General features: G+C 39.2%; 1 protein-coding gene across 4 annotated transcripts in view; it reads right to left on the reverse strand.

Annotated features, from left to right (window-relative positions):
* Positions 1-23,342, reverse strand: part of UST (uronyl 2-sulfotransferase) — a 264,462-nt gene that overhangs the window by 107,298 nt on the left and 133,822 nt on the right. For all 4 annotated transcript variants that reach the window (XM_036315992.1, XM_036315989.1, XM_036315991.1 and 1 more), the window contains exon 3: positions 4,569-4,724. In XM_036315992.1, coding sequence (XP_036171885.1) covers positions 4,569-4,724 — 156 coding nt within the window. The remainder of the gene's footprint in view (positions 1-4,568; positions 4,725-23,342) is intronic.

Genomic DNA, 23,342 nt, shown 5'->3' on the forward strand with positions numbered 1-23,342 from the left:
CTCTGTGTCTTCCACCCTTTAAATACTTTTCAGCATCTTCATAGCTGCTTAAAAGAGTCCCAGGAGATATGATCTCCAGCTGTGGGGTGCACAGGAGAGCCACACACAGGAGAGCTTATAAAGAGTTCCCTGCCAACGGAGATGGGGAAGCACTACGTGAAAGCCAGTTAAACAAAGTTTTAATGGAAAGAATCCCCATTCTTTAAAATGTGAGTAATCATTGTGAATCTCCTAGAGGGGGACAAAGGGCCAGCAATTCCCATATTTGTTTAATCGTGGTAGTTTCTTTTATTTTTATTTTTCGGTGTCTTAGGGGACTAAGACTCCCAGGAACACTCTTAGGAAAATGTCATAGTTTTGACAGGGATTCTTAACCCCGCCGGCACTACAGAATCTCCTGTGGTACTTTACTATTATTTTTAAAAGACTGGGCTCCACCAGGAAACACTTCAGGGGAACGGCCATTGCAACTGTATGTTTCAAAGGCTTTGCTGGAGATTCTGCGGTGCAGCTAGAACGATAACCACTGCCTCAGAAGGGCTGTTGGGTTCAGGAGGGCCTAAGTTCAAGTGCAGGTGCCACAGGTAGTCATCCTATCCTATCCTATCCTATCCTATTCCATTCTGAAAGTGACAATCTGATTGTTTCAGTTTTCTCATACCTGCGCACTGGTTTTAGGTCCAAAAGACTTAAGTAAAATAATGAAGTAAAACAATTACCATGGAGTAAATGCTGTTTCCCATTTTGTAATCCTAAGTAGCTTCAATATAAATAAGAGAGTAAAACTATTTTTTTCTTGATCTTTTGGGCTCCTATATCAACCCTTCTCCAACAAGAATGCAATAATTTTGAATTCCTATGTCTATGATATGCCTGCAACACGTTGACTTTCATTGTCCTGAGAACAATGTTGTGAAAAATAGCATCAGACCATTAACAAAAATGGTTATGAGTCCTTTGGAAATCACACCCCATGTCTTTCAAAGTGTATGCAATTCCATGAGATTATCTAAGTGAGCCCAAGAAATCGAAACCTGGTTTTAGAGCGTAAATGAAATGATGTCACCATGGTTTGCATCAGTGCCCTGAAAGTTCTGACATTTGGCCTTCAGCAGCTGTCCTTGCTTTTCTGTTGGGGCGGAGTTTTCTTAAATAGTAACTTCAAAGGTATTTCTATGTCTCTGTGGCAGATGTAATGGAATTTTTATAGGCATTCTAACATTTGGTGTTTGCATGCTCCCTTTCCTTTTTAGTAATCCCTTCAGTGTCTTATGTTATTAAATACTGTGTACATTTTTAAAATTTAGTGGAGAGAGAGAGAGAGAAAGAGAGAGAGGGGGAGGAGAAAGAAAGAGAGAGAGAGACAGAGAGACAGAGAGAGAGAGAGAGAGATGACAGCTACTCTATAGTGAGAAATGTATGCATGGGCATGAATTTGACTCTGGCCAGAGTGGGGTGCCCATGTCTATGAATGAAATGGTATAGATAATTCAAGTCTCATAAGTGAATAGCATTCCAAAGTTCATTCATAAGTCAGTAGTTTGGAACCTGGAACACATTTCCTCATAAAATCAATGTTCTACATGGTGGATAGAGTCCTGGGCCAGCCCACAGGAGCCAGTCTATTCTGCACCTGAAGTAAAGTGTTATTAACTCCATAGAACAATGTTTCCATGGGAACACATTTTCAGAGTTCTACTGTTTAATGTTGAGAACCACTGACTTTAAAAATTTTAACTCCTCTCCTAAATCACTCCCCCAACCCTTTCCTTTAATAAATTATCAAGAAGAGGAGCTATTCATACCACAAATTAGTTCTTGAATATATTAGGTTAAAATAATATTTTTTCTCCGCTTGTTTTATGCACTTTGAAACTTTAGTAAAAGAATACATATAATAAGGAAAAGAGTTTCTTTAAACATTCTTAAGCTACTTCAAACTTGGTTTCTTGTCATGCCATATCCTGGCTCCCTCTGCGTGTCACAGCCCGGTCAGCGAGCTGCACAGAGGCCACTGTCGCTATCGTTTGCTTTTACATCGAAATTGCTTATTTGTTTTTCCTACCGTATCTTTACCTTTCCCTTGAGTTTTTAAAACTTGCCTTATAATTTAATAGGAATCTGGAGTAACTATGTAATGAAGTATATTCTGGTTCATACTGACCACAGGAATCAGAAATGTTTAACTGCACTACATAGAGACTATGCTAGAAGTTGTATAAATATATCACAGAATCACAGGGCTGGAAAGAACCTTAAGAGATTGTCTAGTCTATTCGCTGGCTTCCAGACAAGCCAATCATTCCAAACAGATGAGAGCTTACTTCTATTTTAGAGGACAAAGATGACTTTGTCTTTAACCCTTCTCTAGAGGCAGCAATTTATACACCTTTATTCAATTACTGTTAAATTTTCATCTAAATCTTTCTCGTGACAGTTGCAACCGTATTTTACTTTCTCCAGATGGTTCCTCGTAGGAAACAAAGTAGGTTTGTTTATTTGTGAACATCACACAGTATATTTAAATGTTATATTTTGTGCTCTCTCTTCTAGGGCATTCCCGAACATCTCAATGTCTAACATTTCAGTTACCTTGCTGTATTGTGTGCATCTCATCAGCAGTGGGAACTGAAATTGAGCTGCTGTGTTTTATGAGGCTTCTGAGAACTGGGCATACTTTCCACACATAGCAATATTTAGGTGTAATCTGATAGGCAGACTCAAGTACTCCAAGGAAAACCAAATTTCATAATTATAATAAAATTGCAACTACGTAGGCTATTAATGAACAGTCACTTTCTTTCAGGTAGTGAAAGGGACATGACCAGCCTCCTCATATTTGCTCTTCAATCAGAAAAGGAAATCTGAGAACATAGCCCTATTAAACTCATTAATAAAATGTGATATCCTTAAATGTCACCAAATATAATTTTTCTATTGATAGACTACTATAGAAGCTTCAAGGGATAATCTCAAAATATTTATTGTTGATTGACTCTTTGGACTTGATACTCAGAGACTCTTTAGTGGAAGTTTTCAAAGGAGTGGACATATTGATCTCTATATTATGGGAGACACTAAATATAATGGCTTATCGCAAGTCCTGTTGGTTATGTTACTGTCTTAAAAACTGTCCCAATGTCCCCATGAAAAAAGAGAAATAAAGGCCATTGTAAATTCCCTTTCTTTGTGAGGCTTTGCCAGAAAGAAGTGGACATGGGTGGAAATTTCCATAATTGTGGCCTCAACCTGATAGTAAACCACGTGTTTTATTTATTCTCCAAACTTAGAAAATCATTGGGTGGTGTGATGGTTAATGTTATGTGTCAACTTGACTGGCCAAGGGAGGCCCAGATTACACAAAATTTCTGGGGGTGTCTGTGAAGCTGTTTCTGAATGAGATTAGCATTTGAATCCATGGACTTAGTAAAGGAGATTGTTCTCCCAATGTGGGTGCGCATCACCCAATCTCTTAAAGGCCTGAACAAAACAAAATGTGGAGAAAGGAAGAATTTGCCCCCTTTTCCCTGCCTCACTGTTTAAGCTGGAACATTTCATTTTATAACTTCGACTGGGACTTACAGCATCGGCTCCTCTGGTTTTCAGGCCCTTGAACTCCATTACACCAATGGCTTTGCTGTGTCTCCAGCTTACAGATGGCAGATCATGGGACTTCTCAGTCTCCATTATTGTGTGAGCCAATTCCTCATAATAAATCTCCTTTTATATCTATTTATTGATAATTGATAGATATCTCCATCCTACTGGTTCTGTTCTTTAGAAAACCCTGCCTTATACTGGTGGCTATTCATCCATCCTTAAGTACTAAAGGCACAGAAGCCAAATTTGTGAGATAAGCTAACAAACTTGACCCTGTAAAATGACCTTGAGAGCAGTAGGCCTAACTGTGCTATATCAGCAAAGTGCCCCAATAGAGACTATGGACTCTACTTTTGTATAAGCTTATAAAGTAGAATCTGTTTGCATAGCTTCCAGGCAGAATGTAGAGCAGACTTTCCCACCAGTATGTTCACTTGTATGGCTCGGCTATATTGTGACAGAACTGTCCCTGGGAAATGGGATTTTGCTACCACTGAATATGCCAAATGCTGCTGTGGAAGTGCAAGGTCCCCTGAGCTGATCATAAGAGGAAGCTTAGGCCCCCATCGACCAGTCAGGTTCCTAGGATACTTGTGAGCAAATATAGAAGAAGAAATATTAAAATAAATCTTTCTTATTTTTGCCATCAGGATGTCAGCATTATCTACAGCTCAGTGGTGAAACGATCTGAGATTTATGCATTGCTACTTTTAGCTAAATAAACAATGATGAGTGCACACTGTCCTTTGGTCTAACAAAAGTATCCCTTCTCGGAAACTTCCTGGCTTAAAGACCACCACCAGAACACTTAACTTAAACTTCCTTCCACACGCTGACAAATATACAGTATGAAGTTGCAAATCTGGTATGCATCCGTCAGGGTTTGAAGGATGTCCTGTAAGGCACCCACTAATTACACCAATGAATTGAAGCAAAGTACAGTTTAACCGTGGCCAAAGACAACTTACTTGTTCATTTTTAGTAAGCCTGGTTTTGTTGTGAATGTCTGACGTGACCAAATTAAATCCGTGCTTCTCTGACAAGATTCTCAGAAGCAAGACCACAGTGCGACTCCCACACTTGCCAACTCTGTTGTACACCACCTGGCTGGGGAAGGGCAGCACCTGGGAAGGAATGAGAGAGCACATAGAGACTTTGGGGTTAAAATACTCAAGATTCTTCCCTCAACTTCAGAACAATTAATGTTTAATCAACCTACACACAAAGGATCCGCATGAACTTAATGAGAGAACAGAAGTGATGAATTCGTATTTACCTTCACAGTGTAACTCAAAGGAAGGCTGGACTCATTGTCTTACTGTCTACACTGATACTAAAAACTGGTCAGATTTCATGCCACCTATAAGATTGCTCATGGAACTTGTTTTTCTTAGAAACAAAATATATAAATATGTGCTTTAATGATCACATTCTTTTGCAAGTTGTATTATGCTTTATTAAAACTTAATGTATAGAGTGCTGAAGGAAAAACATAGCAATTTTAAATTATGTAGACATAATTTACATATAATAAAATTCACTCTTTATAGTGGATAATTTAGTATATTCACCAAATTTTGAACCATCACTGCTATCTAACTCCAGAACACTTGGTCACCCCGAAAGAAACTCTATACCCATTAGCAGTCACTTTTCGTTTCCTCCACTACGTTGGCCCCTTGAGAGCATTTATTTACTTTCTGTCTCTATAGTTTTGCCTCTATCATTTTGGCCGTCTCATTTAAATGGAATTATAAAACATGTGGCTTTTTGTGTCCGGCTTCTTTCATTGAGCATAATGTTTTCAAGGTTCATCAGTGTTGTAGTATGAATCAGTAAGTACTTCATTCCTTCATATGGCTGAATAATATTACATTGTATTTTGTTTATATATTCATCAGGCAATGGACATTTGAATTGTTTCCACTTCTTGGCTAGTAGGAATAATGATGCTATAAACATTTGTGTGTAAGTTTTTATGTGGACATATGTTTTTGATTCACCTTGAACATATCTTAGGAGTGAAATTGCTGGATCATACTCTATGTTTAATTTTTTGAAGAACTACCAAACTCTTTTTAATACAGCTGCACCATTTTATATTTCCACTAGCACCACATGAGACTTCCAATTTCTCCACATCCTTGCCACCACTTGGTATTGCCTGGTTTGTTCTTTAATGATAGCCGTACTAATGGGTTTTAACTGGTATCTCACTGTCATTCTGATTTGCATTTCCCCGATGACCAATAATGGTTGGTGTGTATATTTTTTATACACTTGTTGGCCATTTGTATATTTACTCTAGAGGAATGTCTATTCAAATTATTTTCCCATTTTAAAATTGAGATATTTATCCTTTTATTGTTGAGTTTTAAGAGTTCTATATTTAGTCTGAATTTACAAATATATGGTCTGCAAATATATTCTCTCATTTTATGGGTTGTCTTTCACTTTCTTGATATGGCCTTTGAAGCACAAAAATTTTTAATTTTGATGGAGTCCAATTTGGAGTGATTGGTTGCTTGTGCTTTTAATGTCCTATCTAAGAAACCATGGCCTAACTCAAGGTCACAAAGATATACACTTATATTTTCTCCTAAGAGTTTTATAGTTTTAGTGCTAACATTTAGGTCTTTGATTCATTTTGAGTTAATTTTATGTATGGTACGAGCTAGTGATCTAACTTCATATTTTGCATATGAATATCCTTTTGTCCCAGCACCATTTATTGAAAAGACTATTCTTTCTCCATTTAACTGTGAAATGAAAATCTGCTAACCAAAAATATATGGCTTTATTTCTGGACTCCCAATTCCATTCCATTGATCCTTATGCCAGTATCACAGTCTTGATTACTATTGCTTTGTTATCGGTTTAAAAATCAGGACAAATGAGTCCCTCCAACTTTGTTCCTCTTTTTCAAGATTGTTTGGGCTATTCTGGACCCTTTGCATTTCCATATAAATTGTAGCACAAGATGGTCAATTTCTGCAAAAAAGGCAGTTGAGATTTTGATTGGAACATAGTGTTGAATATGTGGATCCACTTGGTGACTATCACCATGTTAATAATATTAATCCATGACAGAGGATGTCTTTCCACTTATTTAGTTCTCCTTTGTTTCATTGATGTTTTGCAGTTTCCAGTGTAAAAGCCTTCACTCCTTTTATTATTTTTGATACTATTATAAATGGAATTATCTTCTTAATTTCATTTGGGATGGATTTGTCATTAATGGAAATACAATTGATTTTTTCTATATTGATCTGGTATCCTGCAATTTTTCTGGACTCATTTGCTAGCTCTAATAGTTTTTTTAGGGTTATGGACTTTTTAGAGTTTTCTGTATACATGATCATGTCACCTGCAAACAGAGAAAGCTTTACTTCTTCCTTTTCAATATGGATGCCTTCTATTTCTTTTTTTCTATTGTTCAGTTATAATGAACTTGATAGACTTAGAAGCCATTATGAAAAGCATCTGATTAAATATTTATATCCCCAATAAAGATATTATTTCAACTTTGAACACTAGCCTTGAGCAACAATTGACAAATGATATTCCAAGGTTTCTTTCATTCAGCTCATATTAAGACCATAAAAAGGCCCAAAGTTAAAGAATATAATACAACATAAACATACCCTAAACTTACTGTCGGCATGTAGTTTTAAATTTTGTTCTGTAATTGTAGGTTTACTTATTTTCCTGAAATATTTTATATCCAGAGTATCATTTCATAAATTTGGAGTTTAAGGCTAATTGTCGTTAGAGTAAAACATAGTATCACTCATTGAGCAACCAGTTCTGTACCATTTTGATATAGTTCTTCCAGTGTGTGTGTGTGTGTGTGTGTGTGTGTGTGTGTATGTGTGTGTGTATGTGTGTGTGTATGTGTGTGTATGTGTGTGTATGTGTGTGTATGTGTGTGTGTATGTGTGTGTATGTGTGTGTGTATGTGTGTGTGTGTGTGTGTGTGTGTGTGTGTGTGTTCAATAAGTAAAACACTGTTTATTTAGGGCCAATCAGTATCTCCTATAAGATGTCCTCACACCTTGTAGCTATAGAGCAGAGGTGGGGAATATCCAGCTCTCGGGCCATATAAGGCGCACAAAATCATTTGGTCTGGCCCTGCCAAGGCATTAGGGGTGAGTTACTTCAATGTTTGACCAAATACAGCAGGGTAATTTTTAAGTTGATAATTTTGTATGGCCTGTGAATGATGTTATAAATATTCAAATGGCCCTTGGCAGAAAAAAGGTTCACCACCCCTGATACAGAGCCTCTATAGACATTGATTGGTTCTCGGCAGCTGGAGGGATTTTTGTTTTAAATTGATTTCAGAGAGGAAGGGAGAGAGAGAGAGATAGAAACATCAATGATGAGAGAGAATCATTGATCGGCTACACGCCCCCACACTGGGGATTAAGCCACAACACAAGCATGTGTTCTGAACAGAAATCAAACTGTGACCTCCTGGTTCATAGGTCAACACTCAACCACTGAGTCACACCAGCTGGGCCAGCTTGATGGATTTAAATAGACTGTTTGACACTGATTAACACAATGATTCTGCTAAAATGTGAGACCAGGAGAAACTTCAAATATAGTTGACCTTCCCGATCAAATGCTAATAAAAGTCATCAAGGTAAAAAGATAGTCATTATAACAGGCCATTTTACTTAGTAAGTATCCAAAAAATCTGTTCCCTGTCACTGACTACAGAAGCACAGATAGTGAGATAACCATTTAGTTCTTAGTTATGAGGTTGTGACCCAGGGAAGTAGAACTGGGCTTTATGATTGATGCATTGATATTAATAGTGTTTGTAATTTGGATTTCCATAGTAACCGGTCTGAGGTATGGACTATGGTTGTGATAGAGCTGCCAACATAAACACAAATTTTAATTTCTTTGGAGAAATAAAGTGCCCAAGAATTTGGGTGAATGCATTTTTCCTTGTCTTCTGGCACGCACAGAATAGCAAGGGAGAATTTGTTATAAATGAATTGATGACCTAGAAGTTGTGAGTTACCACATACTAAGTACTTTATTCTAAGAGCATAGGTATATCTTAGAAGATTTAAATGAAGAATTGAGGCACTTACTTAGAAACCATAGGTGAAAACAGTTAATATCTCTTGAATTTCTTGGGTAATACATAGAGTAGTAGGCTTACTATCTATACCCTTTTGCTAAGAGCTAAAGATGTTATTTAACTTTAGATTATTGGTTAGTTGGATTCTAAAATATGTTCATTTCAATTATTTCATTAGTCTTATGGGAAGCTCCCAAATAATAGTTGTACATATTTGTTATTTAAAAAGAACATATAAAAAGAAAAATCACCCTAACCGGTTTGACTCAGTGGATAGAGCGTCGGCCTGTGGACTGAAGGGTCCCAGGTTTGATTCTGGTTAAGGGCATGTACCTTAGTTGTGGGCACATCCCCAGTAGGGGGTGTGCAGGAGGCAGCTGATTGATGTTTCTCTCTCATTGATGTTTCTAACCTCTATCCCTCTCCCTTCCTCTCTGTAAAAAAAATAAATAAAAATATATTTTAAAAAATAATAAAAAAGAAGAAAAATCATTGTATTATTCCTGCAGCTCTATGTAAAATAATATGCAAAAAGAAGAGAGAACTTAATATCCCCACTGTGGCTCCATTTTTACTATTTCTTTAAACACTAACATACAGCTACAGAGCATGAACACAGAGCTCTAGGAATCAGTCTTGTGACTTTTGAAGACACGGTGTACACTATCACTAACAAAAACCTCTCTCAAATTTAGGGTGAGGCTTTTAAGTCATTTTATAAAAAGAATCCTGTGAAATGTCCTAGAAATTGACAAATTTAGGCAGGCCAACTCACTGTGTTGATGTTGGATAAAGTATTAAAATTAACAACAGTACAAGTTGATTCATCCCTGCCTTTGGTAGAACTATAGATTTGCTCCTGAAGGTCTGCTTTAAAAATCATTGACATCTTTTACTGGAAGTGTACTTTCTGGAGTGATGGTGAGAAAAGGGAATGATCTGTATGAAGGGGTGAGCCTGACCCTGTCCCAGGCTCTGTGCCATGTAAACCCTTTGAATCCTTGTTAACAATACTGAATCAAACAGCATAACTGCCTTCACTCCAGCCGTGCCTTTCTCCAGGACAGTGGTTCTCAACTTGGGGGTCGAATGACCCTTTCACAGGGGTCGCTTAAATACATCCTGCATATCAGATATTTACATTACGATTCATAACAGTAGCAAAATTACAGTTATGAAGTAGCAACGAAAATAATTTTATGGTTGGGGGTCACCACAACATGAGGAACTGTATTAAAGGGTCACGGCATTAGGAAGGTTGAGAATCACTGCTCTAGGAGTTCAAATTATCCAATAATTTAAGCACCATTAATAGCACCTATGTGACTCCCCTGTATGTCTCACTCTTTCAATAGATGATAGATTCATAGAACAACAGTTCGAGATCTAGAAGCAATTTAGAATAATCCATCATCCACCCACCCCCCCCACCACCACCCTGTATCACCTACCCCCAGCCCAATCTGTGTTTGACTTGGCTAGAGCTTTTCTTTATATTGTCTCTTCACCCTCTCAAGTACTCTGTGAGGTATATGTTAGGACTATTTTTAGATGTGTAAACTACAGCTGGCAATTTCAAGGTTACAAAGCTCAAGAGTGGAATGTAATAACTAAAGCCCAGTTCCCAGTTCTCCTGAACCCTAGGATGACACTCTATATAATCTATAATAATTAAAGGGTAATATGCTAATTAGACCAGACATCTTCTGGATGTTCTTCCTGGTGAAGCCGGGGCCGGAGGGAAGCCAGCCCTGGTCCCGGTTGCCTGCGGGCTGCCAGAGGTGGGAAACCTGGGTCCCAGGTGCCGGAGGGAAGCTGGTGCAAGCAGCCAGGGGAAGGAAGGCCTACTCTTGCACGAATTTTTGTGCATTGGGCCTCTAGTATACTATAACATCAAAGGGTGGAAAAGTTTGACTTCCGTGATGGAGATAGTATTTTCTTTTGTTACATCTTGAATGTATCCAGTCTCATTAAATGTGATGTTTCAATAGTCACCTACCACGACCAAGATCACTGGCCATACTCATCCACTACCCAGGACCCTGGAACGCTCAGTCGGAACCCACAGGAGTGGATTAGCCGGCCTCTCTTTCTCCTTCCTGAGTATGTGCTTTAGTAGCTAATGAAAGCCCAGTGTGTCAAAGCAGCTAATGGGGGAAGAAGAGCAGGAGGATGTAGTCTTCCCTTCACCCCTTCCCCTAACCTATCACAGGAAGTCCAGTCCCAGCTACCTCGGATTCTATGAACCACTTCCACTGGGAAAGGAAAAAGTTGAAAAGAGTCATAACAAAATGTGCATGAAATCCTAAATGCACTTGACATGTTTATCAAGACAATACCCTCCAGTGATAATGACTATGAAAAGACTTCTATAGACTTCTTAAGATCAACCTCAAAAATCCCCATTTTCTTCAATAGATACTTGCAGAAAACTATACCCCAAATCAAACATTCCTATTATCATTTACACACAAATTTCGAATACTTACTCTTTTGGGGGGGTATCTTACAAAGAAGTACACACCAAAGGCCCTCCTCACTCACCCCCTCCCCAAATGAATCTTCATTCTTGACAACTATGGTTATAAGAATGTTGTCTGTGGTTTTTATTTTATGACCAATTTGTAGGAGTGAAGGGAGCTCCAAAATAGTTCACTCTATGAATTACATACTTTTATGTCGCCTGCCTTGTAAGTTCTGCACATGCCACATATCCCCAAGGCCTGGCAGGCTTGTGGGGAGCATGCCAATTAAACAGAAGTCTTTCCAAAACCCCTAGCACAGCAGTAACCACCACCAGATGACATCCACAACTTCAATAGCTTATCCCAGCTTTGAAACGGGAATGGGAGAAAGAAGACTTTCTAGGTAAAAAGCAAAGCTGGTCTGGACCAAAACTTTCTATGATTTAAAGGGCTCTCTGGGGACTGGTCTTATTGGAAGAATTACCATTAATCTCACTTTGAAGTCTTTGCAAAATGACACTTAATACAGTATATTACAAGCTGAGGTTCCCAAATGGCTATATATTTGAATTACCTATGAACTTAAAAAACTCAAGACTTCTGGGCTCTACTCTAAGACTAACTGAAATGGAGAGTCTAGGACAGTGGTCGGCAAACTGCGGCTCGGCAAACCGTGGCTCGCGAGCCACATGCGGCTCTTTGGCCCCTTGAGTGTGGCTCTTCCACAAAATACCAGCTCTTCCACAAAATACCGACTTCTGCACATGGGCCACAAAGTTTTAATCGCACTGTACGTGCGCACCTGCACATGATATTTTGTGGAAGAGCCACACTCAGGGGGCCAAAGAGCCGCATGTGGCTTGCGAGCCGGGGTTTACCGACCACGGGTCTAGGATGTGGGTCAGGAGGCTGGCCTTCCATGCTGCACCGCAGCCTTTTGAGGAAGTGAGGTCAGGAGAGGGTTGCCTGCATGGTACTGGAGGGGACTCCGTAAAAGGCATGTCATGTCTTTCTTGGGTCTCCTTGGCATGCCAATGGCTCTCACCCATAGTTAACCCCTTGAGTGCCAGGGAGCGCAATCATGCTCCTCCTGTCTTTTGCCAAAAGTGCCGGGAGCGCTATCAAAGCTTCGAAATAGCGTCCAGTTCTAAGTCTGCTTTTATTAATGATGATGATATTGCTAAATATGTCAATGTAGTAAAGGTTTCCTTAAGTTTTTGAATATGTAACTTCATTTACTTGCGATTCATCATTTTTTTCCCAAAACTGCTGTAAAATCAGCAAAAATGCCTTGGCAATTTTAGCATAATTCCTAGGATATTAGTTGGCACTCAAAGGGTTAAAAAGCCACGATTAACCAGACAAATACACTCACACTACAGTCAATGCCTCCTCGAGTAGAATGCCTAGAGAACGGGTGTTCTGATTAACTGCTTAGATTAGCTGAAATTTATACCTAACACTGTCAAAGCATTAATCCCTCAGTAGTAATAATATGCTAAGGATAAAATGTTTTTCTTTGGTTAATAAACTTGTGCTTCATGGTCAGCACCTGTACATTGGGGGGTGGATGGTGGAGGAAGAATCACGACCTGGGCTTTGTGAGGCTTGGACTCAGGAAGAGTTCTGCCCCTCGCTGTCCATAGGACTCTGAGCAGTTAAATCCATTCAGGGAATCCTTATGTTCCAGTTTCCTAGGACACAGTGGCGCACCACACTTTCCTCAGCAGTAAAAGGAGCGGCTGGACTGTAACCCAATAAAGGAAGCTCTCTGCTGAGGCTGCTAAATGATTAATTTTAGTTGATGCTGTTATCAAGATGTAACCTGGAAATCCCTTAAAAATTAAAACTGGGTATTGACATTTTCCTTGTCAAATACATTCATAAGAAAAGTAGGAAAAAAACAAGTTCCAGTAATTTGTGCGGATGACACAGATTCCAGCTCCATGGCATTCACGGTTCTATTTTGGAACCTTGGTGCATTTCTGTACATGTCCCATCTTTGTTTGGGCGTGTTGTATAATAAATCTACCTTTATGCGTGTCTTATTTTCCAGTTTTAATCACTTCAAGATCTCTATTTTGTTTTGATAAGACCATCTCCAAATATCAGAGGCTGCACAGGGCTCCACCTTCCAGGGGTACCTTCCAGAACTTGGCAGTGATTCTTGCTGGCTTTTGCCCAGCGAGCCATTCTAGGTCTACGGACAGATTCATCTGTTTTCTAATCACCATCAACTCTCTAGACCCCTGGCTCATTTCCACCATTCAAGAGGAGGAAATATATAGGACCCATTAAAGAACTCTAGTTTCCCTCATTATCATTCTGCAAATGACAACCCTAATTATTAATAACCCATTCTCCCAGAAGCCTTGCCAAACCTGAGCATATGCCTTCTTTTCTCCTGTTTCTATTTGCAACAGGTCCATATCAAATTCTATCTCCAAAAGACAAACATAGGTATAAATCCTTTACAAACCCATCTGTTTTATTTCTATAATAGGCTGGGTCTATCTGGCATGTGCATAGTGGATAATTAATAAATATCTGCCTATTAAGTAGATAGACTATTGGGATGAAAATACTATTAAATATTGTTTTTGAATCAATGCTGTCATATTTATCATTTAGTTTTGCTGTCCTATGAATTACTTATCTTTTGGTTGTCTCCTAGAACTATAAAGAAAGTCCATCAATTTTTGTACACTCATATTTTGAAATACTCTTGTTTGTTATATCATATAAGAAAAAGCATGGGGAAGGGGAGAAAGTTCCCTGGACTGAAAGTCATGACATTCTGGCTATCCCCTTAGCCAAACTTGTTGGGTGACATTGAATAAGTAACCCTGAACAACTTCTCTGGGCCAGAGTTTCAAGTGTAAATTGGGGGTACTGAATCGGTTGATTTCAAGGCTCCTTCCTGTTCACACTGCATGATGTTCAGACAGGGTTACACAATATTTGCACATGTTCAGGGGGTTATCTGAATGGTACTCTGCACTTCTAAATATTCATTCCATTCTGGTCTAGCTAATGTCCTTATCTCCACCATGTACAGCATCATTACGCTGTTCCCAGGAATGTAATACCCGGCATGCTGAAACAGAAACCTCATACAAAAAAGCAATTTTCACAAGGAGCCAGAAATAATTTTTGGATGCGCTGATTAAACTATCATAGTTGAGCTTTAAGGTATTCTTCAGAAAAATGTGACTTCCAGCTGGATTAAAAACTCAAATTTCAGATGACCTTCATAAAATGCCATCAATTCCAGGGACAGGGAAGATGAATATTTCAAACTTCATATTGACAAATGTGAAGAAAATATGCATATTGAGGTAAGACAGATTCACTTTTAATTCTGCAACTTTCTTTATGCTTCATTCTCTGGTCAGTACACAAATCACAGATAAAAAGGCCATAATCTGGGTGTCTTATTTCTAGTACATTACAGTTTCTAAAGTTCAAACCTAGGGTTAATCCATAGAAATCTGAGACCATATGACACTCATATGTTTGACAGAATAGAGAAATGAGGTGCATATGCCACAGGTATAAAACACAAGCAGAATGAAGAGGATGCAAAAGTTTCAGAGACTAGATCACACTGAAAAAATATTTCCAAGTATTTGCACAGGACTTGGCCTTGCTTCTACACATGTATGATAACCCTACTGCATTGTGCATAGCACCTCTGCCCACTCTTATAAGAGCTTTTAAAACCTTCTTTATGGTTTTTATAACCAACATGAAATGGGGAAACCCAGGGTGGGTTTGGAGCACCTATTTAACCTGCATCCTTGTGTGTTTATGCCTTGTATGTTTTGTTCAACTCAAAGGCACTATAAGTAATGTTGTAGTAAATCTGGACCAATTCCACACATTTCTGGGACTTTCTTTTATGCTATATATTCCGTGATCTACAGTCCTTATTAAACACAACTCTGAAAATGAGAGTCGCAGATTTCCCAGTTAGAACAGAGAACGCACGATCCTCAAATTAGTGCCAGAACTGGAGCTGTTCCATTTTTAGTGTTAAACAATTCAATTGGCTTTTTACATTAAGTTTTGGACCAGAATATGGAATTATGCTGATACCTTTAGGTCAATAATCTTTCCACCAGACCCCCATTCTTAGTTTAACTTTTCATTCAGATCTGTAACATATTTTCTCTTAATCACACACCTCCCCAAATAAAACATGCATAGACATTTTATATAGACTTTCAAGATTTAAGAGTCTGCTTAAGTTAAGCTTTATTTCTTCATATTTGTCTGATTCTTTTTTTAGCTAGGAATTTATACTCTGAGCCCAATCTAAAAATTCATTTGTTACAATGCAATAAAGGAGAAGTGTTGATTACTGATTGTAAGTTTCATCATTTAGAGCAGGTGTTGCTGGCATGGACCAACCATTTAATCTAGAATGGTCTCCTCTGGATATTGGGGATGGGAGAAGAGTCAATTATTCTCATTGAAAACTTCACAAGAGAACATTGCCCCCATGGAAAATAATACAAAGGCTGGGGGAACAGCCACACTTGGTTGCCTATATTCCTCTCTCTCATCAAAGCACTGTGTAAAGATTTTAAGACTAAAGGCTTAGATCCACTGTTCACTGTGAACCACACAATCATTTTTCATTTAAAATGTCTGAATCAAAGTTTAATTTGAGTGTGAGTTTGTAGAAAGAAACTTATTCTTGGATTCAAATGACCATTGTTTAAATTCCTTGGCTAAGTTTCAGGTTTTATAACATAACCCACACTTTAAAATAGTGTGGTAGATCAGTACAGTCAAGAGCCCTGACCAATCCCACCTCCCATATTCATGCAGCGTGTAACCTCCTCCCACATGGACCATGGGCCTGCCATGCGACTGGCCAATGAGACCAGTAAACACGCTGCAAGCAGAGGCTTGAAAAGAGCTTGCCCATTGGGCTGGACCTCACTTGCTTCTGGGAGCCTTTCTCCCACAATATGAACCTCAGCGGACCTCTGGGAGGGTAGGAGGCTGGGTGAAATATTGAAAATTCTGTGACTGAATTCAACAGATAATTACTGAGTGCCAGTCAGTTGATTATCAGCAATAAACTGATTATTGTGATATGATTGTCTCTGACATTAGACTCTAAATTCCATGATTATAGGAGCACATGTGCTTCCTTTACTACTGTATCTTCAGTACCAGCTCATAGTAGATACTGGCACATAGTAGAGACTCAATAAATAGTTGCCAAATGAGTGAATACGACAAAGGATATGACATGTCCCCTGTATGAACTAACAAGTTAACAAGGGAATCAAAGACTGGCACCCTGTGCTCTGATACTCTGTGGCCAGTGCTCCAATAGAAATAGGAACACAGTGGTTCAAGAACAGGGAGAAGGAGTAATGGTCTGGGAGACTCAGAGAAGTTTCACACAGAGAACATGGCTTAGTATCTCTTGAAATTGTATCGCCTCAATTTAGTCATTCTCCCTTTACCAAAGTAGACCTACCTAATTCTTGTTGGTTTGAATCAATAAGGAACTTTCATGCTTTATTTGGCTCTATAGAGCTGGCTTCTTGGCATGTTTTATATTCATGAATATGTGTGTGTTGCATGTATAATATGCAAGGAAAACACACCATGCAAAAATCATTAACTCTCTGGGCTAGTGTTGTCCCTCTTGCCCACTGGACTTAGAAAGACAGGACAGGAAATGGAGGAGCTGCAGCATCTAAGAACAAGTAGCTTCAACATGACTTTATGTCATATCTCCGTATATCAAAAAGGATGCTTTTGTCTGTGGGTATCTAAAAAGCCAACCCCATCCAAACAATCAGAAAGATATATTCTCATTCAAACAGAAGTCCTTAGGTATGGAGATTTAGGATTCATTCCATATTTTTGTTCTATCTTGCTCTGCTGGCTTAGTAAGTTAGCATTGTCCTCAGACTAGCTTTTTCTTAAGTCGCATGATGGCTGCTGCAATTCCAGCCATCGCCTGCAGAATAACAAAGTTCAGGAAAAGAAAAGCCTATCTTTCTTGGGTGCTTCCTTTAAGAACTGAACACTTTACCTTCCTTTATGATCTGAGAACAATTTTCCCTCATGTTTCCTTGGCCAGAGCTAAACTACCTGCCTACATCTCAACTAACCATTAGCAAAGGAAAGGGAACCACTATTATAAGTTTAAATTACTCAGGATTCACCCTGGAGCTGGGGATGGAGTTACCTTCCCCACAGGGTAGAATTTGACCAAAATCAGATTTCTGCTAAACAGGAGGAGACTGGGGAAATGGATGTAGGGTAAGCAACCAATAGGGTCTGCTATACCAAAGTATTCAAAGGCCCTATTGTCCTTAATTCTTCAAACATTCTTTCATAAATCCCAATTTCAGCTGCAGAAAAGGGAAGAACAGTGGCAGACACAGAAAACATTTCTAAATGATGACAAGGGTCCACTTGGTGGCTATATTCCAATATACCCCTGTAGCTCTTCCCTCCCTGGCAAATTTGCTGATAGCTGGAGAACGGAATATAAAATGACATCACCCACCCCGCCCCTCCATGCACTGAAATGAGTTGAAGAATTAGCAACAAGGTGAACTTCAGCTGGAAGATTAACTCCACACAAGAATCTGGAATTCATACAGTATTTTTAGCTATAGATGGTAACAAGATATTTAAATTGCTCTCAGATGAAGAAATGTCATACTGCCTACATGTTGGAGGCTTTTCACAAGTACAACTTTTTCATAAATGAATTTTGAAAAAGTGTGGCATATAATATAGACACAATTCACCCAGATCTCAGCACGGATCTGGTCATGGAGAGTCTGTTTCCACAGTATTTATAGGTTGGTTTTAATTTGTTTTCATTTGTTACTTGGTGCTGGGTAAACAGATTTTTCAGAAATTTCCACCAAGATAGATGAAGCACCCTGTTTTCTATAGGGAGTTATTTGGGCTATTAAACATTGCTAAATAAAAGAAATTCCAAAATTCTTCACCCAAATCTTTTTTAAATTGACATGAATATTCAACATCTCTCAAGATTTTACTAATAGAACGAGAAAAAGAGAAAGGCAATTTATAGGGCAACAATAGTCTTTATAGCTAGAGAACCCCCATCACATGTAAAACTTCTGTGTTTCCCCAAGCGTTGGACCTGCATAAGCAGTAAGAAGATCCTTGTTAGGAGAGTTTATGTTGAGATAGATCAATGAGGTAAAATAAAGGAAACTGAAGTTTGAAATGAGGGGAAGAGCCACAGGTTATAAGAGTCCATTGCTAATTCTGGGACTAGAGTGGCCCCGGGACAGTGGGGTAAATACAGTCCTTGCCAATAGGATGACCATCCTCCTGGGCCAGTCTCAGGCCTGAGGTCCAACCTACATCCCTGAAGAACAGGGGCTCATCATCCACCAATACCTCCACTCCAGGCCCACGCCCAGGCTGTATCTCTGAACAGAGAGCTGCTCAATTTATCCAAAGGCTGGCTGAAGAATTGATATGTAAGAAAGATAGTTTGAAGGACACCAAATCCATAATTTCTCTGTACACTCTGGATTTTTTAAGTCTTAGACCAAGTTGGGCCATCACAAGCTGTCTATTGGGGCATCATTTCTTGGCACCATCAAGAGCTTGTTTGTCTGAGTGAGTTTGTCATCGTGTTCTTGGTCGTCATCAAGGGACACTGTAAGATACAGCATCATCCAATTCAGTTCTGTGTTTGTGACACGGATGTCATTGACCCACACTGTCTCCTTTCCTTTTTTGTCTTCTCAGGGCTCTTATTTCTTGGAACCTTAAATGCATTTATCTCACTTAATTTGTAAAGCAATCCAATACCATGAGTACAAGTACTCCCATATAAAAGATGAAAAAATGAGAATTAGAGGAATGAAATGATTTGTCCAAGGTCAACTGCAGAACTGGAATTCAAACCAAAATGCATGCTTTCTCATCCATTACACTATCTGAAAAACTAGCATATTTCTACTCCGTGGAAAATGAGAATTTTGTAACCACTTACAGACCCATTTTCCTGCTGACTACCAGGAAATTCAACTACAGTTGAGGGTTATTCAAGTACAGCAATATTTTGGAACTATGGTCTCTATATATTGCAGTTTCTATTATAATTTATATTCTGCATGGCCTTGATATTTTATAATTTCATTTTACATTTTCTATAGATGGCCTCAAATTGTGTGAAGAATGAGCCAAGCAATAAGTAAATCCACCAATAAATAAAATGCATTCTCATTATTTTGTTGCCTGTTTAAAAACCAGCTTGTGATTTATCTTTCTTTGCTTATGACCATATCCACAATCTCATGGGAAACTAGCTGCAAGCCTGACACAACTGTCAGTTCCTTTTTCTCTCGGCAGCAGCATCTCATTTCCTTATGCATCACCCCTCTCCTGCTCTGTCTGTAGGAATGTGGAGGGCTGCCCTCAGATCCTGCATCAGGGGAGTGTTTGAACTGGTCATGGTCAACCAGCGCATTCATTCACTGAATATAGTGATCATCTCAGGATTTTGTGAGTCTATTAAAAGTAAAATTTTCTGACTGGGGTCAGGCCTGCACCTGCGGGTGGGCATTAAACCACCAAAAGAGAGGGCTTACCTAAGAGTTTGGCTGCCCAAGAACTGGGAGATAAGAATAGTCCAGGGCTGATGGTCCCTGGATCCAGCCATACCTGATTGAGACACTTTAGTGATGTGGGTAAATATATTATCCCTGCCCAGCAAGATAGCTTCACATGTGTGCATGTACACACACACAAACACACACACACACACTGACACACACAACTTCATGTTTGTTTAAGCAGTCACACTTGGGCTTTTATCACTTCCACCTTGGAGACCTCACTAGTAGTCTGAGAAAGTGGTGAATAAGCCTGTTTTAAAAGTCAACTTCTTCTACGAATCCCTCTCTAACTCTTCTAGGCCATCCTGATATAGTCCACATCTCTGAACTGAAATCCATATAGAGTCTACATTCACTCATCCTTTAGTTAAGCACATGAAGATTTCTATAATTCCTTGATTGGTCTTATAACCTATAATGCCAACCTAGTCCACTCACTAACCTTGGGAAGGCTGAGACCTCACCTTCTCACTCTCTCTCTCTCTCTCTCTCTCTCTCTCTCTCTCTCTCTCTCTCTCTCTCCCTTACAGGACCTAGCCCAGTACATAAGAGGAATGCACTAGCGATTGATCGATCAATTATTATTGCATTGCACCATTAATATCTTCAGTGAATACTTTTCTGGAAGATAAATATATTCTGTTTTTGTATTGATGGTTGCTTTTCTTTTAGACCCTACAGTCTCACCTTTAATATGGAAAACCAGTTTTTCAAAACCTATTACCAATTACATAAAACATTTTGAAATGATGATCATCTGTGGGAAGAGTCTGCGTGTTGCCTACCAAGTATATATTCTTTCTTCCATCCTAATGAATCATGGCTTCATTCTAGATAACAATATACCCAACTAAAAATATTCACCTGCTTAGATTCATTTGAAGCTGGAGGTGATCCAGTGATCAAATTCTGGCCATTCATTCAACAAATGAATGAGATAGAAGTGGATATGGCTGAATTAGCCTTTTGAGAAATCTTTTAATAATGGACTGACTTATCTGGCATCCTTTTTCAATCCTCTGTCTTGATGTTCAACTCCTTCCTTCTTTGTGGAACACAGATGGTGAGAAGTGCAGCAGCCATATTGTGACCATGAGGAAACAGGCGTGATGATCATCCTACAAGCTAACATCTACAAGCTAACGAGGATGGCAACAGAAGAAAATATATAGCTCTCCCATGGCACTGCCATGCCATTACATCAGGCTTGGACTGCTTGCTGCATGGAATAAGCCTCTTCACCTGCCTGGGCCACTACAATTAGGTTTCTGTTGCTTCTGCCAAACACATTTCTCGCTGATGCAGACCTTTCCCGTTTTAATTTTTTCTTCGTTTAATAGGATGCTTTCTTTTCTGGGTAGTTGATAAAATACATATGGTTGGAAGTCAAAGGGAGCTGGCTAAGGAGGCACAATCGTTATAAACATCCGTCTGCACCAGCAGCCAAGTAACCCACTACAGTGATTTTAATCTGCTCTGTTATGGTAAATCTCCTGCCTGAAGATGTGTTAGGTTTATTTTTTAAAAAAAAAAAAAACAACAACAACCCACACAGCACACTAATTTGCTCCGTCATACATCTAAAGAGTCCTTTAGCCCACATGCCCCTCCCCCAACTTTACTGTAAGTGCACTTAGACTCCAGTCTGCATACCTTGCACCTGGAAGGTTATGTGTTCTGTACACAACTTTTGCCCTATAATGTAAGTTGTTCTCAAGGCCATACTCTGTTCTCCAATCCATCGCGGGAAGTGAGCTCATCCAGTGAATTGCTCACATCCAAGGCTGGAAATGCAATTTTATTTTTCAGGAATTTATAAACAACGCCTTTGAAGCTTCAGACGAGTAATACTTGATAAGCTTTGATGTAACTTATTTAGAATTGGGACTTGGGCATCTTTCCCTACTCGCTCCACTGGTCAATATGTTTGCAAACAACTGACACGTTGGAAACCTTTGGAGAAAATCTATAAACTGCAATGATTTCCTTTTTCTTTCTTTTTTTTTTATTTTGTAAAAAGTCAACACATCATTATGAGCTGCAAATCCTTCATTGGAGTTTGTCACTTCTTTTTTAAATTTTTTTCTCGTTTAAAAAAAGGAGGGCCTGTTTTTTCCCAAGATATGTAGACAGCTCAACTCAGATCCCCGACGGCACCTTGAACATCTGCTCACTCAGACATGCGAGGTCCTGCTCGCATCAACTTCTTCTCGTTGCAGACGCTTCTGGCCTTTCTTCGAGGACAAGTCATTAGGGTATAAATCAATCACTCTTTCTTATACACACGAAGCTCAAGTTTGTAGAAATAAATTTTAAAAATCATGTTTAGTACGTAAGAAACTAAAAAAATGAAGGCATGTCATTCAACATAGTTTGCATGACTAATTCCATAAAACTGTAGTGAAAGCTTGGGGGTAAATGCAGAGCATCTGCGTCCGCATGAGGAATGCGACACACGCACAAGAAAAATTGAGATTTAAAAATTTTTTTTAACGCCCAAAGAAATAGAATCAAGCAATCAGATCCATGCTGCTTCTCTTAGGTAGACTCTCAAAAACATTTATTATGCCTTTGGTCAGTCCAGCACAGTCCAAGGGAGTACAAATCTTTTTTTCTTTAACATTTTATTTTTTTTAAAGTTTTATTGATTTTAGAGAGCGATACAGAGAAACATCGATTTGTTGTTCCACTTATCTATGCATTCATTTGTCGATTCTTGCATGTGCCCTGACCCGGGACAGAACCCGAAACTTTGATGTATCAGGAGATGCTCTACCCAACTGCGCTACCCACAATCTCACTGAAAGAACCCCACAGTCACTTCTTTCTGGGAGTGGCAAAGGACTGTTGGATCTGGCCTGTTACCCACAGGGCAAGCTCCCTTTCTGGAGGGGAACTGTGAAGCACTAAGAAACACACATGTTCCTGGGAAGTCCACCCCCGCATGCTGGCCAAGGGCAAACTCAGAAGGGCTCTGCTCACCAAAACACTGGACTGTTTCCCTCGTGTTTGGGATAAAATTGGGGCCAAAGGTGTTGCTGTGCTAAAATGCAGTGCCTTGGACAATGATGGCGAACCAATGACACGCGTGTCAGAGGTGACACGCAAACTTATTTTTTTGGTTGATTTTTCTTTGTTAAATGGCAATTAAATATATAAAATAAATATCAAAAATATAAGTCTTTGTTTTACTATGGTTGCAAGTATCAAAAAATTTCTATATGTGACACGGCACCAGAGTTAAGTTAGGGTTTTTCAAAATGCTGACATGCCGAGCTCAAAAGGTTCGCCATCACTGGCCTAGGAGGACAGCCAAAGAGAAGGGCCAGTTTCTTCTCACACCAAGACTTTGACAAAATTGTGAAGCTGGAGAAACTGTTCTGAGTCCCCCTTCACACACCTTTCTACCCCTGAATTAATATTTATTACCCTCTAGTACGTGCCAAGGTATTCAGGGGTGAGGGAGGTGCTGGTAGTCTCAAAGGGAACTCTCCTATGTGGAAAGATGAGAGGGACCATGGGTAGGAACAC

This window comes from Myotis myotis, unplaced genomic scaffold, assembly GCF_014108235.1.
Source record: "Myotis myotis isolate mMyoMyo1 unplaced genomic scaffold, mMyoMyo1.p scaffold_m19_p_7, whole genome shotgun sequence".
NCBI classification, from domain to species: Eukaryota; Metazoa; Chordata; class Mammalia; order Chiroptera; family Vespertilionidae; genus Myotis; species Myotis myotis.